Consider the following 18362-nt stretch of genomic DNA (forward strand, 5'->3'; position numbering starts at 1 on the left):
AGGCGCTGATGCTAAATACTATTCCATTGAAATCCAAATGTACCCCCCTAGCGCCCCCTGCCGCTCCTAAAACCCCACAGATCAATGAAATGCATAAATACACTTTTTTCCCACAACGTTTGGTCACTGACTAGAATTCATTGTATTTCACATAAAAAAAAAACACATTTAAGAACCTTTAGGATTTTCATAAATCACATTTTCTCTGAAATTCTAATGTAATATAGCAATAAATAAATGAATCAATATACTACTAATATACATTCTATGTGCTGCAATGAAGTACTGAAAACCATTCTGTCAATACAATTTTTAATGATTAAAACCAGCATAAATTTAATCGCCTACAACTAAAACTACTATGTTGTATACTTAATTTCAGTCATTTTTTCCCCACACCAGAGTGATACAGATGAGTTTCCCCACATTATAACTGGCTGTTGACATTTAAGCAAAACTCAAAAATGGTCTCCTTTTCTTTACACAAAATATACTGCCTATTTCTTCTTTTGTAATATGAAGCGGTGTATTTACCATCACCAAAACTTAAGAAAGAACAACATCTATAAATAGGCCATCTCTTTATTGTTGATTTTCACGTGTCAATTTCTTTGATATTTCATATTCAAAATGAGGAAGGGAAGGGCCTTTCATCCAAGTTCACACACTCCGGGTGAAGGTGTCAGTGGGCACAAATTAAACCCGAGAGAAGGAGAGAGAGTCTGTTTCTGGCTGGGATAAGTTTTAAAAAGGACAATTTAAGAACTGCACTCCAGAAAGGAAAGAAAAAAGCAGGGCAAATGAAAATACTGTTAAGGTAAATGTTTTTTTCATATCTAAAATCCTGGCGAAAACTCCAGCAGTCATTCACGAAAGCCACGCTGACTTCACTTTTTGATGTAAATCTAAGGTCAGGCCTCAAGCAGCTCAAGTTTAATCCAGCCATACGGTGAACTTTGAGGAGAAAACCATGAAATGAAAGAAAAATAAAGTGGATTGATCAAGAGAGAACAGGCACGTTTGGAATAATTGAAAAGGTTGTCTAACATTTTCTAACATTTGTCACTGTTTAAAACAGTGGTAGTAGTTTCAGTTTCTCACAGAAAAACTTTTTTCCTTGCTTTTTTTTTTTTTTTTTGTCAGCAACACTCCCCACCACCCAAAAAGAGTTGGAGAGGAAAAGAGGAGTGTTGTGAGTTTTCGCCCATGCACAGGAGAAACTAGTCCTCGATACGGGACTGTGCTAGGCTGTGTCGGAGTACAAATGTCCTTAAATGTATGAGCAACACTGATGACTCCAGAATCACACGTGACCTTGAGGAGTGTACAACGTATAGCGTTTGTATGTGTGCACGGGGGGCGTTTGAGATCTAACGTCAGTCAGTCATAGTCACTGGTGTGTTCAGATGATTTCAAAGGTTTTCTTCAGTTCCATGATTAATTGCCAGTCTGATTTCTGCATCTCATCTCTGAACCAGTTCTTCAGAGCATCAATTGACTGACGGGTGATCTACAAGAGATAAAGGAAGGCATTTGAGTCATATTTGGATGGCATTTAAATATATGCTTTAACATTTGTATTAGGTTTTTTCCAACAAACTAGGCATCCTGTGAGCTCCAGTGGCTTTATTTCAGGATGCAGGGAGAGAGTATACCTTGCTAACAATGATGTCCACAGCTTCAAAGTGTCGGCCGTACATCTTGGGTGATTCTCCAGGAATTGGCTCTATTTTCACACAGATCTCCTGTCCTTTCTTAGCGCTATCTACAGACTTGTGATTCATTTCAATACTGGTCACAATGCCAATATCTACAAACTAAGAGAAAGAGAGAGAAAAGGTGGAGCAAATTAAATGCAAACAATACCAGTTTTTCCCATAAACTGTTCAAATGTAGGGGCAAAGAGTTGTTCTGCTTCTTTCATTGTTGATCTTAAAGTGTGCACTCTCTACATGTCTTACCCCTTTGCTGGGCACACACAGCGGAGTGCCCGTCCTCAGTACTCCAGCGTCCACAGTGATACCCATGACTATGGGATCTCTGGAGTTGAAGATGAACTGGGGCAATATACGCAGCTTACAGGGGAACACAGCTATGTGTCTGAAAAAGAGAGAAACTTTCAGATATTCAGACTGCAAACATTCAGGAGAAATGACCTGTTTCTCAAACAAACCACTGTAAACAAAGCCTTAAAGAATTTAGTCTTGTTTGTGACGTAAAATGACTCAATAGCCCAAAATGTTTTGGCTCAGGTGAGTTAATGATGAATTGTACACCATTCAAAAGTTTGGGGTTGGTTTTTGAAAGAATTCTCTAATTCACACCAAGGCTGCATTTATTTGATCCAAAATGCAGCAAAACAATATTGTAAAGTAATATTGTAAAACATTACAACTTGTTTTCTATTTGAATATATTTTAAAATGAAATTTATTCCTGTGACGCAAAGCTGAATATTCAGCACCGTTACTCCATTCTTCAGTGTCACATGATCCTTCAGAAATCATTCTAATTTCCTTATTTTCTGCTCAAGATTATCAATGTTGAAAACAATTGCTGTTTACATTTTTTTTTATACAAACTGACATTTTTCAGGATTCTGAAAACATTATAACGTCTTTACTGTCACTTTTGAATAATTCCGTGTTGAAAAAACATTCATTTCTAATATTTTTAGTATTTTCTAGTATTTTTTTTTAGGTTTCAACTTTTGAACGGTAGTGAATGTCAATGATGAAAAACAGAGGTGGATGAGGGCAGTAGATAACGCACTTGAATTCATCCTGTTTCTGTTTCTTGTAGTCTTCTCTGTATTTGGTGAAGGCGTCAAACAGATGGTAGATGATCTCAGCGCTGAAAATGCGCACACCGAGGCTGTCGGCCAGATCCTGAGAATCTCGCTCTATTTTCACATCAAAAGCCAGGATCACTGCATACCTATAGGATGAGAGAGCGAAAGATTAGGATAACAATCTCACAAGAGGAGATATATTATGTATCAATCAGAATACATACTGTGGATCATGCTCCAACATAGTGGAAGCTTTCATGACGTCCTTCTTGTGGACAGGACCAATGTTGATGCCAGCATACTGAGAGACGGAGAGAAAATTTAAGTGGGGATACAAACACCTGAAACACTACAGCTGATAAATGAAATGCTGATTATAAATATATTGCATATCATTTAATTCTTCAAAATATATGTGACCCTGGACCACAAAACCAGTCTTAAGTCTTAAATTTATATGTATCATCTGAAAGCTGAATAAATAAGCTTTCCATTGATGTATGGTTTGTTAGGATCTGACAATATTTGGCTGAGATACAACTATTTGAAAATCTGGAATCTGAGGGTGCAAAAAAATCTAAATATTGAGAAAATCGCCTTTAAAGTGGTCCAAATGAATTCTTAGCAATGCATATTACTAATAAAAAAACAACGTTTTGATATATTTACAGTAGTAAATTTACAAAATATCTTCATGGAATATGATCTTTACTTAATATACAAATTTTTGGCATAAAAGAAAAATCTATAATTTTGACCCATACAATGTATTTTTGGCTATTGCTACAAATATACCTCAGCGACTTAAAACTGGTTTTGTGGTCCAGGGTCAAATATAAAAAAATAAAATAAAAAAAAAAGTACAATCTAATTAAAAACTGACCAATATTTGTGCACTATGTATTTTTATGGAAAATGCTACCATTAAACTTGACTGGAATCAATAGTGAATCTGTGCTACATGTGGGGAGAGCTATTTGTGCTTCACACAGAGATGCCGAGATTTGTGGTGTCTCTTTCAGAGTAGCTCATAAATATAATTTCTTCAATTGTAGTTGACCGATATAGATTTTTGAAGGCTGAGATGCATAACAGTAGTTGAAAATAAATCTATTTTACATAATGTTTACTAAATTAGAAATAAATAATTTGAAAATTAATTAAAAATAATTTGAAGTGGATTAAAAAAAAAAAAAAAAAGTAGTAAACTTTAGATGGCAACTTCTTGATTCCATAATTCTATTATAATATTTGTCGAAAAAAAAAAAAGCACACCAATACAAATGGTATAAGCACTGTAATAATTTATTAAACAAAACTGTTAAACTAAAGCTAATGAGTAAACTAATGAAGATGTAGAATGGGAGGTCCATGCACTCAGACACTGGTTTTTTCAGTGCTGTCAAAATAAAAGTCCCACTTCTAACACATCAGCCAAACAGAAAAACTCAATTAGCCAGTGCTTATAAACAATGTTCCCTCTAATTTTTTTTTCTTGCTGAGCAAAACTTGGGCGGACATTTCGGCCATCTGAGCAAAAACATTGTTTACACCAGACCTGTACAGCGCGCACACAAAAAATGTGCTATTTATATTGGATTTGACTCTTGATGCAACTAAATGTACATTTTAGGTTACCTGAGAAAACATTTTTTACAGTATAATACACTGCCAGTCAAAGGTTTGGGATCACTAAAGTTTTTTGAGGAAGGTTCTTATGCTCATCAAGGCTGTATCTGTTTCGGGGGTGGGGAACGTTGATCCTGGAGGGCTGGTGTCCCTGCAGAGTTTAGCTCCAACCCTAATCAAACACACCTGAAGCAGCTAATCAAGGTCTTCAGGATGCAGTTAAGCTGGCTGCACACTAGACAATTTTAAAACCATGGGAGACCACAGACGTGAAGACAGTTCAACTGATTTTTAGCCTTATAATCCTCTGAACGCGCACACTAGATGATTCGAGTAGACCGCGAGATCACACACTTGAAGACTGTAGGAACGCTTTCACAGTGACACGAGATCTCACTGACACTCGCGAGATCAAATGTGACTAGAGAAGAAAAACAAATAGAAGACAATCAACGTTGTCAGCTGGCTCTCCAGACGCACGTTCTGTTTCACAATGAAAAACAAAGTATAGAAAAGAATATAGGTGATATTCTCTGCTTTCATGTCATGTTTGTGGCGGCCAAGTTTCAGCTGTAGAAGCACGCAACATCCGGTAGGTGATGCTTGCTTGCTCTCATTGGCTATCGTGGGTATTTGCGTCGTGTTGAGCTATTTCGTCCGCAACCATTAAAGTATTTGGTTTCTACAGCGACTCATTTGGCACACATCATTCTCTTTCTATGAAACCTGTAAACCGGTTTACTCGAGCATTGCAGTTCTTTTTTTTTTTTTTTAAGTTATATTTATGGGCGTTTTCTGCCTTTATTGGGACAGGACAGTAGAGAACTGACAGGAAAGCATTGGGTGGAGAGAGAGGGGGGCAGGATCGGCAAAGGACCACGAGGCTATTGGCGCCGACCGAGCATTGCAATTCTTTCATTTTTACTAGAATACAATCAAATGGCTTTCCCAACTGAATTTTTGCGTGAGCGCGGCACATTATTTCTTCTGCACGATCAAGGTGGAAGAAGTGCGCGGCCGTGCGTGTGCGCAGCTTAGAGGAAACATTGCTTATAAACTTAAAAATAGTGGCTGATATATCTATACGTCAATAATAGATTATAAAATGGGTTTTATGAGAGTGTGTGTGTGAGTGTCTGAAAGCTTACAGGCACTTTGGATGTACGCAAGAACTCCAGCAGAGCTTCCAGAGAGCCGAGTGTGGAGGCCTGCACATACACACCCTTCTCCTCTAGCTTTATGGCATTCAGAGTCTGTTTCAGCTCCCGGATCAACTCATCCTAGAAACAACCAACATCACCAATGTAGCAATAAGATTAACTGTTAATTCTGACTTTTGATTGATTAATGTAAGAGTGAGAAAAGGACGGAAAGACAAAGAAAAGCAGAATGTTCTTAGAGAGAGGGAGATGACTGATTGGTTTGTAATGTAACAGTTACCTTCAGCACTGGAATTTCATCCTCTTTATGAGCGACGAGGAGAGGCAGACCTGCCAGAGTCTTCTCCAGGTCTTTTCCCAGGATCTTGACTCCTTGAGCCGTACATACTTCTTTATGCTTCTCATACTGATTCTGTACCCAGAGAGCAGAAAAACATAAGTGAGTTACAAACAAGCTCAGAGTTTTATTGCAACACAGCGGATATGGCAAACTAAACATATAATTGTGCATAAGACCTTCACTCGGAGCTCTTTCAGGGGTGGTGGGAGGAGCAACCCTCTGATCTGGGTGATGATTGGTCCGTCCACACCTGGGACGATAATAGTCTCGCCTTCCCGCAGACAACCATTGATCAGGATGACGTCTATCGTCGTACCCATTCCAGGTAGAGCTTTTACCTAAGATATAGAAGATGGACAGCAGAGGTTATATTACAGCTGGGCTCCATGGGAAGAAAAAAATCCCAAACTATTGTGATTAAACATACTAAACCAGACTGTCATGATTCATTTAAGCTTGTTCTCTTACCTCCATGACCTGTGCCCGAAGTTCATCACAATGAGCCAGTCGGCGAGCCAGCATGGTCTGAGTGAGCTCAACCAGCAGGGCGATGAGGTTCCCCATCCCATCACCCGAGTGGGCCGAGGTGGGAACCAGGGACACAAATGTACGAGGGTCTTTGTTCTCGTAGAACAGGGCAGCGTTAAGTCCCTGAAGGTTGAACAAGATAGCACTTGTATGTAAAACTCAACAGTAAATGGGACGGTACTGTACAAGATTATGACAACAGACCTGCTGCGCAAACTCCACGATGACAGCTTTAGCCCTCTCATCAAACTCATCCTTGGTGTTTTTCTTCTGCTTCTTCAGTGTGGCCACCACGTCTGTGTCTGGACTCTTCTTCCAGTCGTACAGACGGTCAATCTGAGAAAAAAAACACATCAGTATTTAAAAAAAAATACTTGCTGCAATCATCAGTATCAGTATTCGGTAGTCAGTATCTGGTACCTTGTTAAGTGCTACTATGAAGGGGCATTTCTTCTCCTTCAGCAGGTTGATGGACTCGATCGTCTGTGGCTCTAAACCGTGCATGATATCCACCACCAGGATGGCAATGTCACACAGAGAACTACCCCTGTTCCTCAGATTACTGAAGGGTGGAGAAGAGTGCCATTAAACATACAAACACTATAAAAACAGAGTTTAAAAATCCATGGTTTAGTGCTTGACTGATATGGGTTTTCTACAGTATCTACACATTTTATAAACTTTATAACAGGCAAGTTAACGTTTAATACAAATTTTCATATAAAAAATAAATAACCATTAATAATAATTTTTGGAATTGTTAAAATTTGTTCAAGCAGTCTCTTAAGCTTACCAAGGCTGCATTTATTTGATCAAAAATACAGTAAAACAGTCATATTTATTAAATCATTTTTAGTCAATTTAATGTATTCTTGCTGAATTAAAGAGTTTTTTTTCTTTCATTAAAAAAAACTTAAAATGGTAGTGTATAAAATCTGTCTATTATCACAAAAATAAACTGCACGGTGTGTACCTGAAGGACTCGTGTCCAGGTGTGTCAATAATGAGCATGCCAGGAACCTTCACATTGTCCTTTTCAAACTAATGCAAATACACAAACACATGCCTTAATAACCTTGAAGAATCCCATGGGAAAACAGAATGAGACAATGTGCAAATGTGCATTACAGAAAGATACATACATTTTTCACCATCTTGATTTGTTCTAATATGGTTTCCAGGGGCACATTAGTGGCTCCGATCTGCTGTGTGATACCACCAGCCTCACCATCCTGAACATGTGTGTGTCTCAGCTGACAGACAGAAGAAAACAATATTTAAAAAAACCACACAGGTGCTGAAGTCCACATCAGGCACTTTGAAACGCACCTTATCCAAGATTTTGGTCTTCCCTGTGTCTACATGACCCAGTACACAAACCACAGGAGCTCGGAGCTTGTCCTGATTAATGTTCTTCAGGTTTTCTTGCCTTCGTTTCTAAACACAAAGAAAAACAGTTGATTCCGCTTTGTTTACTAAAATGTGTGTATATGTATGTATATATATTATATATGCATATGCGCAAAAGACAGTATGCGTACCTCTATGCGTCTCTTGGCCTTGTCATAAAGTTTCTCCTCTTTGCTTCGGTCATCGTCCGAATCGCTCTCGCTGCTCGACTCTGAACTCGGCTCTTTTCCTGCTTTATTTGTGGTCATCTTGTTTCTGCTGTCTTTGTTGTCCTCCTCATCCTCACTCTCCTCCTCTCCTTCCTCCTCTTCTTCCTCCTCTTCGTCTTCATCCTCCTCGTCATCATCCTCTTCTTCCTCACTGCCGTTCTCTTGGTCTTCAGCATGTTTGTGTGTTTCCTTCACCTCGATGTGAACCTTCTTCATCTCTGTGAACGCACAACAAACCACCACCAAATTACTTCATGATTTTAAAAGACATGCATCTGTGGCAAAGCATGCTTTACACTCACCTTTGTCCTCATCGCTGACCATGGCCTCCCAATCGTCCAGATCAGCAGCCTCTGCTTTTGGCTCCTTAACTGTTACAATGAAAATGTTACAATTTAGAGTTAGCTATCATCCTTGTTTACAGCTACAAATCATGAACAGACAAATCCTTATCCATGATCAGCTTTATAAGTCTATAGAAGCATTTTCACTTATTTACTTTTTTGACAATAAGCCATATAATTTGTAGGGCCCTATTATTTAGGTAAAGCAGAAAATGTGGCCAGAATTGTGGAATCCTGGCATTAAAATGGAATTTAGTGTATTGTGTGCAATGTCACAGAATTGGATCATTTTTGGATGAATAAATCAAAAGTAGATCTTAGATTCACATTGACATCTGTAATTAAACCGCTCATCAGCATGTCAAAAACTCAAAGAAACTCAAAGGTTTTTACAACAGACCGTCTGCCAACTTGAAATTGATGAAATATTACTATTGTACAGTAAATGTACATCAAAAAGTAGTAGTAATCATAACAGCAATAAAAATAAGCAATATTTTAGACATTTAATATGCATTTACGCTCAAGATTTGATAAAGTCAAGTTTTGTTGTGCAGCATTGCATATGACAAAATAATGACTAACGTTTCCTAATGGCTCAATTGTAATTATGATGTTAACTTGGAAATCCAGGAAAAAGGGACCTAAATTTGAGAAATTAAAGTAATTACCTTGCTCTGCTTCAGGTTTTTCCACTTCCATCTCTGTCGTGATTGGCTGAGGAGTCTCTGATGTGGGTGATGCCACTTCTGAAGTTTCTAATATAAGCAATGAAAATGTTAGGATGTCTTTAACCATCCTTGACTACTACAGGCAAATACACAGAGAAAGAAACAGGTCGGGTTCTAACCTTCAGGAGTTTGTGCGGTTGGCTTCTTTTTTCTCTTATCAGAGTAAACAGGCTTCTTCTTTGGCATCGCATCTTTGGATGGCACTTCAACACCTGAGAGGAAGCCAATGACACCATCAGCTCTAAAAATATTTACCATTTCTTTCATCAAAGCTGCTGTCAGTCATGTTCTCACCCTGAGCCTGCAGCGCTCGCAGCGTGGCTTCTGCTCTGGCTCGAGCCTCTTTCTGGGCCTTGGTAAGGAGCTTTCCCTCCTTCTTTAGCCTTTCTTTTCTCTCCTTGTCCTTTTGTTTCTTCTTCTCTTTCCTCTCGGCCTCTAGACGCTCCTGTGGATGACGGTTTCAGAGATGAAGGAACGATAACGATTTTGACAGCATGAGCTTGAATGACTGAGTCTTTCCACTGACCTGCTCCTGTCTCTGAGCCTCCAGCTCCTCCAGCCGTCGCTGTCTCTCCTCCTCTTCTCTTTTGGCTCGTTCCTCCTCCTCCTTCATTTTGGCCAGAGCCTCTTGCATTGCTTTCACTGTTGCTTTGCTGGGACCCTTTTTCTTCTCCTCCTTCACAACTTTCTTCTTCTTGTCCTTTTTCTTTTTGTCCCCCTCAGCCTCCTCTGTACAAAAACAGAGGAACATAAATTGGAGAATAAGCGTAGGACTTTCTGATGTATTGAATATTCACAATCATGCTGCTTTATATAGTGTGTTTGACTCATTTTTTTGTTTTTAGCACCCCTTGCCTCATGAGTATTAGAGCTTTAAGACTTCAGTAACATAAATGGCATTACAATTGGTAAGTTTGAATAATTTCCATGAAACAGTTAATTCAAAATTCTGTGATTCAAACAATCATGCCAAATTATTAAAGAAAGAGGAATAAATATTTACAAAATCGTGTCTGCGAGTTTGAATAAATGTTTTCCTTCATTTTAGAAAATACATGAATACATAAATATCAAAAGAGACACACACTAACATTCAACAGTTTGGGGTCAGTAGGGTTCTTTAATGTTTTTAAAGCAGTCTCTTATGCTCAGGCTGCATTTATTTGATAAAAAGAATAACATTAAGAAAAACTGTTACTACTTAAAATATCTCATTTTTAAAAATGCAATTTATTCCTTTGATTGTAAAGCTGAATTTTCAACATCATTACTCCAGTCTTCAGTGTCACATGATCTGTCAGAAATCATTCTAATATACTGATTTACTGCTCAAGAAACATTTCTTCTTATTCAAAACAGTTGTGCTGATCATATTTTAGTGAAACTAACATTTATTTGAGATAGAAATCTTATAGAGATAAAGAGATTGCTTATGGAGATTGTCATTGCTGTCCATTTTAATGCATTCTTGCAGAATAATAATAATAATAAAAGTTAAAAAAACAGCCACTGTCCTCTCAAGAGTGTTTATGTATGTGTATATGTACACTACCGTTTAAAGGGCAATGTACTGTGGACAATCTGACCTTCTCCCTGGACATCAGCTCCATCCTGCTCCACTGAAGCCTCTGCCTCTTCTGTTGAAGGTGTGGTAGCAGGTTTCCCGGTCTCCTTCTTTAAGGTCTCCTCTTCTTTCTCTTTCTTAGCTCTCTGCTTGGCCTTCTCCTCCTCTTTCTTCTTCTTCTCCCTCTCTTTTTTCTCTGCTTTCTTCTGCGCAGCTGTCTTCACCTTGAAGGCCGATTCTTCTCCTTCGTCTTCCTCACTGTCTGGTTTGGCTTTGGCTTTACTTTTCTTCTTTTTGCGTGCAGCTTGAGAATCATCATCTGATTCATCGTTGTCACCTGCTTCTTCACCCTTCTTCGCATCACCATCTTCATTGTCCTCCGATTCAGATGCACCCTTTCGGCCACCTTTCTTATTAGGCTTAGGTTTCTGCTGTGACCGCGAGCCCTCGTCCTCAGAGTCTGAAGCAGCAGCAGCAGGAGCGGGAGCCGCCACCGTCTCGCTGTCTTTTGCTCTGCGCTCGTTTTCCATGTCGTTCTGACCCTGATCTTCATCACCTTCCTCATCCTCTAGATTTGCCTTTTTACCCTTCTTGGCCTTCTTCTTGTCCGCTTTACTCAGAGCGGGCTCAGGTTCAGCGTCCACTACAGAATCGGATTTCTAAGACATGGAGAAAACACATGATGAAATTGCTGTCGATGGCACATGACTCAGCTTGTAAAATTGGCACTATCAGAAGAGAGAGCAAAACAAAAGACAATGCATGCTGACCGTGATTATCATCAGTTTATGTTAATGAAGAATACCTTTTCCTCTTCTTTAGATTTTCCTCCTTGGTTTTCTATTGACAGTGCCTCCAGTTCTTTCTGGATGTCATCCTCACTGCAAGTAAAAGAGATCATCATTAATTCCCGCACACTAACATTCATGTTCAAAAGTTTAATGTCAGTAAGATTAATTAAATTAATTAATAGTTTTAGCCCACAAGGATGTATTAAACTTAGTGCTGTCAAACAATGAATTGCAGCCAAAATAAAAGTCTTTGTTTATATATATACACACACACACATATACTATGTAAACAAAAACTTTTATTTTGGATGCGATTAATCATTTGACAGCACTAATTAAACTATTTAAAAGTGACAGTGAACATTTAAAATGTTATAAAAATCCTATAAAAAGGCTGTCCTTTTAGACCTTTTATTCATTAAAGAAACCTGAGAAAATGTGTCACAGTTTCCACAAAAATATCAAGCAGCACAACTGCTTAAAACATTGATGATGATAATAATAATAATAAAGAAATGTGTCTCGAGTAGCAAATCAGCATATTTAAATGTTTGTTGTAGGATCATGTGACACTGGAGACTGGAGTAATGATGCTTAAAATTCAGCTTTGCATCACAGAGATAAATAACATTTTAAAATGTATTACAGTATATTAAAAATAGTTATTTTTAGTGGAAACAATATTGTTTTTTTCTGTATGTATTTTTGATCAAATAGCAGCTTTGATGAGCATAAGAGACTTCTTTCAAAAACATTTAAAATCTTACCGACCCCAAACTTTTGAGCAGCACTGTATAGCAAGAGAAAATCTCTTTAGGCTTATTAACTGTGTCAGTGTTGGAGGAAAGAAGTAAGACCTACTCAAAGTCATCTTTCTTTACTTTCTTTTTCTTGCTCTTTGATTTGCTCTGCTCCTTGCCTGCTCCTGCACCTTCAATTTCAGCTGCAAGCGCGTCGATGTCAACTCCGTCGTCTTTGGCACTATGAAAAGCAGTAAAGAATACATTACATTTTTTACTGCTGAACTTTTTTAAAAACATATTTGCCATATTACAACCACTACATTGAGTTATACTCATAAACTGGGCCATTAGGTTTTTTTTTTTTTTTTTTTTTTACAGCACATTTAGATTTGAGGTCATCTACATGCTAGTGTACTTCCAAAAGTTGACTAAATTTTAATTACAAGTGACAAAATTACAGTTTTCTACTTCCAGGACAATGCACTAACAATGAGGACACATCTTGCATCACCAATTTTTCTCGAATCAAATGTACTCAAAAGACAACAAATATTTGATGAAATCTGGATAACATACATGTACAGTGCAGTAAAACAATTAACCTGAGAAAACACAGACCACCAGAAATGATTAACTAAACAACCAGCCAGGAAAACACTCACCTGTTACCAGAGATTTACAAACAACAACAGGATTACTGACTAAACGTGGCATTTTCACTAAAAGGACTTCCATTATTCAGTAGTGGTGTAGGATAATACATTTTTATGACAAACTAGCATTACAGCAGCAGCACAGATTACATATTACATCCCTAAACACCACTCTAGATAACCAATGAAAGCACACAGCAATATTTGCAACAATATATAAACAAAAACTGATAATACTAAACACCTAAGCTCATATACCTTACCAATCAAGTCAAACACAGCAATGATGAGGAAATGAACTTGTGCTGCTTATATAGTGGAGCATAAAGCCCTTCTTGCATGCTTGTTGCATCAGAAAGGGGAAATCACAGTCATCACGGGGCAGATCCCTCGCACACATAAACCTGCTGCCCTCAGCAAACACAGAACAGGTGATGAAACATCAGTTAATGCAAAGATGGACAAATTACTTGAATGAATGGAGAGGAGATGCAGGAATGTTTAATAAAAGGTGCATCTCAATAAATTAGAATGTTGTGGAAAAGTTCATTTATTTCAGTAATTCAACTCAAATTGTGAAATTTGTGTATTAAATAAATTCAATGCACACAGACTGAAGTAGTTTAAGTCTTTGGTTCTTTTAATTGTGATGATTTTGGCTCACATTTAACAAAACCCCAATTCACTTTCTCAACTAATTAGAATATGGTGACATGCCGATCAGCTAATCAACTCAAAACACCTGCAAAGGTTTCCTGAGCCTTCAAAATGGTCTCTCAGTTTGGTTCACTAGGCTACACAATCATGGGGAAGACTGCTGATCTGACAGTTGTCCAGAAGACAATCATTGACACCCTTCACAAGGAGGGTAAGCCACAAACATTCATTGCCAAAGAAGCTGGCTGTTCACAGAGTGCTGTATCCAAGCATGTTAACAGAAAGTTGAGTGGAAGGAAAAGTGTGGAAGAAAAAGACCAACCGAGAGAACCGCAGCCTTATGAGGATTGTCAAGCAAAATAGATTCAAGAATTTGGGTGAACTTCACAAGGAATGGACTGAGGCTGGGGTCAAGGCATCAAGAGCCACCACACACAGACGTGTCAAGGAATTTGGCTACAGTTGTCATATTCCTCTTGTTAAGCCACTCCTGAACCACAGACAACGTCAGAGGCGTCTTACCTGGGCTAAGGAGAAGAAGAACTGGACTGTTGCCCAGTGGTCCAAAGTCCTCTTTTCAGATGAGAGCAAGTTTTGTATTTCATTTGGAAACCAAGCTTTTTAAAGATGCTGATTTCATTTTCCAGCAGGATTTGGCACCTGCCCACACTGCCAAAAGCACCAAAAGTTGGTTAAATGACCATGGTGTTGGTGTGCTTGACTGGCCAGCAAACTCACCAGACCTGAACCCCAGAGAGAATCTATGGGGTATTGTCAAGAGGAAAATGAGAAACAAGAGACCAAAAAATGCAGATGAGCTGAAGGCCACTGTCAAAGAAACCTGGGCTTCCATACCACCTCAGCAGTGCCACAAACTGATCACCTCCATGCAACGCCGAATTGAGGCAGTAATTAAAGTAAAAGGAGCCCCTACCAAGTATTGAGTACATATACAGTAAATGAACATGCTTTCCAGAAGGCCAACAATTCACTAAAAATGTTTTTTTTTTTATTGGTCTTATGAAGTATTCTAATTTGTTGAGATGGTGAATTGGTGGGTTTTTGTTAAATGTGAGCCAAAATCATCACAATTAAAAGAACCAAAGACTTAAACTACTTCAGTCTGTGTGCATTGAATTTATTTAATACACGAGTTTCACAATTTGTGTTGAATTACTGAAATAAATTAACTTTTCCACGATATTCTAATTTATTGAGATGCACCTGTATGTTTTAGCATACCACTGTTCTTTGACACAATGTAAAGCCTTTATTCCAAAGGGCAGCAATGGTCTTTAAGTAACAGGTAATCTTGTTATGATGCTACACTCAATAATTCATGGCTGGATCGCATGACATCTTTTGAGATTATGGGAACAGGAAATGACATGGCAACCAGCACTTAAGGGTTAGCACAGGTTAACACCCTCATTAGGACGATAATCAACTTAACCATCTCCCAAAAGACCAAGAATCTGCTCAGCATCAGACCCAGACAGATTTAGCCATTCAAGCGACTGAGTTCAGAGAGGGAAAGAAAAACACATCAAACCAGGTGAAACTACTGTCCCACATTGGCCAGTATTACAGCAAAACCTAAAATCTACGTATTAAATTCAACCTAATAAACTAAAAACAAACCAAACCTTACAGAAGAAAATTTCTTTAACTAAACAAGTGGAACATAAAAGCAGACAATCAATCACTTTCAAGGTACAGATTTTTATATAATAATTATAATTAGGTACTGAATAACTTAACCCAATCTGAACCAGATCAAAAACAAGGTAAAAAAAATGATTCGCCAAAATAACTATGCCAAGTTTTACTCTTACCAGAAAAAGTATTTATATATGGATAATATATATGTACGTACACACACACACACACACACACATATATACATATATATATATATATATATATATATGTATGTGTGTGTGTGTGTGTATACACATATATAAAAAGAGAGAGAGACCCATTACTTAGCCTATGTCATCAACGAAACGTCAATAACTTCCCTAATTCCAGCCAAATATACTATATCAATTTACAAAATTCATGTAGTATCACACAGACAAGTACATTTTAGAAATTCCAGCAACCCTGACAGAACTCACACACAGTACAACTGAAAATTATAAATACAACCTGGACTGAATGATCAATAATCATAAGCCCTCAATATTGTCTAAGTTTGACAGGTGCAATTTAACATTTAACAATTACATCCCTTGATCTCAGTGGGACAGTTCATCTCGCCCAACTTCTGGTGACAGACTGCCACGGTCCTGGAAGAATTTGAATATTTTCACAAGCCGAGATTTGTGACTCTCACCGTTTCTACATGACCAAAGGTCGATGGCATCCCACAGAAGAGCGTTTTACTGAAGACAATGCGCCGAGCAGCACAATGGAAACGGATGAGGTTGCACTGCCAGGCGAGAAATTAGATACCGCGTGTAATACACAACTGCCCTTAAAAACTAAGGTCTTCTGTGCTCGGACAGCGTCTGATATGACAGCAGACCTGAAGTACAACTAATCTAACAGTAACAGCTGCTGGATCTAGACTCAGGGGGGCTAGCAAGACCTGCTCGTTTCTCATTTTAAAGCCGCCAACGCGAAAAATACGCAATGCTCATAATAAATGACCCAGTCAGCCCGGTGTCTAGACTTGCATCATTAAATGTCAGTGATCAGCTGATGATATTGCTCTGGTTAAACGGTCAGTATCGTGATGAGAAAGACAGGCCTAGTTACAGCGGCACATGAACTCATGTCCATCAGAAGCTAGCCAGGTGGCTAACAGTGTGTCTCTTCTCGCATTAACCTGTTAAGATTGTAAACAGCACAGTCTTTCTGCTGTTAACGGAGTCCGTGTTACGCATTCGCGAGTGTCCTAACTTACCCGTCATCTCCCTTATTTTTCTGTTTCTTTCCCATTATGTCTGTATGGCTGTAACCTCCTCGTTGCGGTGCAGTGTAGTCTGTGTTAGCACTTCAAGTTAGTCGTGCTCGCATTGCGCATGCGCACTTGACAATGAGTAATAGCGTACCGCGGCCTCAGCGCAGATCTTTAGCGCACATGGATAACGTTAGTCTATACAGTTACATATAAGAGAAAAGATGCAGTTTGAATGGCATTTTAGGGTGTTTGAGTGAAATATAATATCGTTTCTGTTGCTTCTTTTTAAATAAACCGCACAAACGACAAAGAAAAACCATATTTTTTCAAATATGAAGTAGGCCATCCATATGAAATACTAGTCCGTGTTAAACTGCGCTTTTACGTCAGGAAGAGCGCGACAAGAGCGCTGCGCATCGCAACCATGTCACCAGCTAAAAACCATACGATTCATATTTTTGAATAATTTTGTACACACACATACATGTATGTATATATAATTTACATATGTAACCCTGGACCACAAAACCAGTCATAAGGGTCAATTTTTCGAAATTGAGATTTATACATCATCTGAAAGCTGAAGCTTTCCATTGGGCTGAGATATAACTATTTGAAAATCTGGAATCTGAGGGTGCAAAAATAAATAAATAATAATAATAATAATAAAATATTGAGAAAATCGCCTTTAAAGTTGTCCAGATTAAGTTCTTAGCAATGCATATTACTAATCAAAAATTAAGTTTTGATGTATTTATGGTAGGAAATTTACAAAATATCTTCATGGAACATGAACTTTTCTTAATATCCTAATGATTTCTGGCATAAAAGAAAAATCGATAATTTTGACCCATACAGTGTATTGTTGGCTATTGCTACAAATATACAGGTGTTGGGAAGGTTACTTTGGAAATGTAACAGATTACAAGTTACCCTACTTAAAATGTAATAAGTAGTGTAACTTTTCAATTACTTTATTAAAGTAATGTAACTGATTACATTTGATTACTTTTCTAAATTTCTAATGTTTTCAACTGTTAATCATTTTCAAACATGTAAACCAGGCAGGGTTAACCTTACAGTAGTACTCAACACTGATAACTATCAGATTTTCAAAATCCTTCATCACTTCATCAAGGAGACATTGGATGTAAAATAAAATCTTCATTTGCATGCAAATGTGTCTTAGCAGTGTGTGGACACAACCACCCTGCAATGATAAAAATGCACTCCATTTTTTTTAATCCCCAAAAACCTAAACAGTCTCAATTATCAAGCCATTTTGATTTTGGAGTGAATACCTTCAGGACCACGATTGAGGTGAAGCCCTTGAGCAAGGCACCAAACCCAATATGGCTGCCCACTGCTCCGGGTGTGTGTTTACGGTGTGTGTGTTCACTGCTGTGTGTGTGCACTTGGATGGGTTAAATGCAGAGCACAAATTCTGAGTAGGGGTCAACATACTTGGCCACAAGTCACTTCACTTTCATTAAATTCGTTTATGTCTGGCTGCGTAAATCATTTTACCCCAGACTGCTTTCTGAATGAGGGACAATTCAAGGCAGGTTTTGTTAAAAAGTTAAAACTCAAGGATGGATCAATACCCATTGTTCATGATCCAGCTGCACCTCCAGAAGTAAGTCTCACACTTTTTCTTTTTTTTTTTGGATTATTTGCAAATCACATTTGCTCTTCCACAGAAGAGAGGGGCGGGGTGAGCAGAGCTCATTAGCATGTAAAGAAATATGCACCGAAACGAGTCGCTGTGAACAGAGCTGTTTTTGACAAGGTAAGAGGGGTGTTGTTTTACACGACCACTGATATCATTTCAAGAAGACCCTAAAGAACCATACCAACTTGTGGAAAATGGGCATCCGATGTTCCCTCTGAAGCACAGCCACCACA

The 18362-nt window shown here is 38.2% G+C and overlaps 1 protein-coding gene across 1 annotated transcript; it reads right to left on the reverse strand.

Moving 5' to 3' along the window:
• Positions 1 to 566: 566 nt before the first annotated feature.
• On the reverse strand, positions 567 to 16616 carry eif5b (eukaryotic translation initiation factor 5B). Its single transcript, XM_058782490.1, has 24 exons — positions 16461 to 16616; positions 12358 to 12477; positions 11511 to 11586; positions 10728 to 11364; positions 9668 to 9870; positions 9436 to 9586; positions 9261 to 9353; positions 9082 to 9168; positions 8369 to 8437; positions 7989 to 8284; positions 7777 to 7884; positions 7590 to 7700; positions 7421 to 7488; positions 6868 to 7009; positions 6652 to 6783; positions 6388 to 6570; positions 6096 to 6257; positions 5860 to 5991; positions 5568 to 5699; positions 3015 to 3091; positions 2772 to 2936; positions 1962 to 2100; positions 1656 to 1817; positions 567 to 1510 (listed from the first exon to the last, which is right to left on the reverse strand). The coding sequence occupies exons 1-24, from the start codon at positions 16493 to 16495 to the stop codon at positions 1403 to 1405; spliced, it is 3588 nt and encodes a 1195-aa protein (XP_058638473.1). The 5' UTR covers positions 16496 to 16616; the 3' UTR covers positions 567 to 1402.
• Positions 16617 to 18362: the final 1746 nt, after the last annotated feature.

This window comes from Onychostoma macrolepis, chromosome 01 (genome assembly GCF_012432095.1).
Source record: "Onychostoma macrolepis isolate SWU-2019 chromosome 01, ASM1243209v1, whole genome shotgun sequence".
Classification (NCBI taxonomy): domain Eukaryota; kingdom Metazoa; phylum Chordata; class Actinopteri; order Cypriniformes; family Cyprinidae; genus Onychostoma; species Onychostoma macrolepis.

Coding starts and splice junctions, on each gene's coding strand:
- eif5b (XM_058782490.1), bottom strand. CDS start 16,495: ATGGGAAAGAAACAGAAAAATAAGGGAGATGACGG. Junction 8,285..8,368: donor GGTCAGCGATGAGGACAAAG/GTGAGTGTAAAG, acceptor GTGCGTTCACAG/AGATGAAGAAGGTTCACATC. Junction 2,101..2,771: donor CAGAAACAGGATGAATTCAA/GTGCGTTATCTA, acceptor TCTCTTTTTCAG/ACACATAGCTGTGTTCCCCT.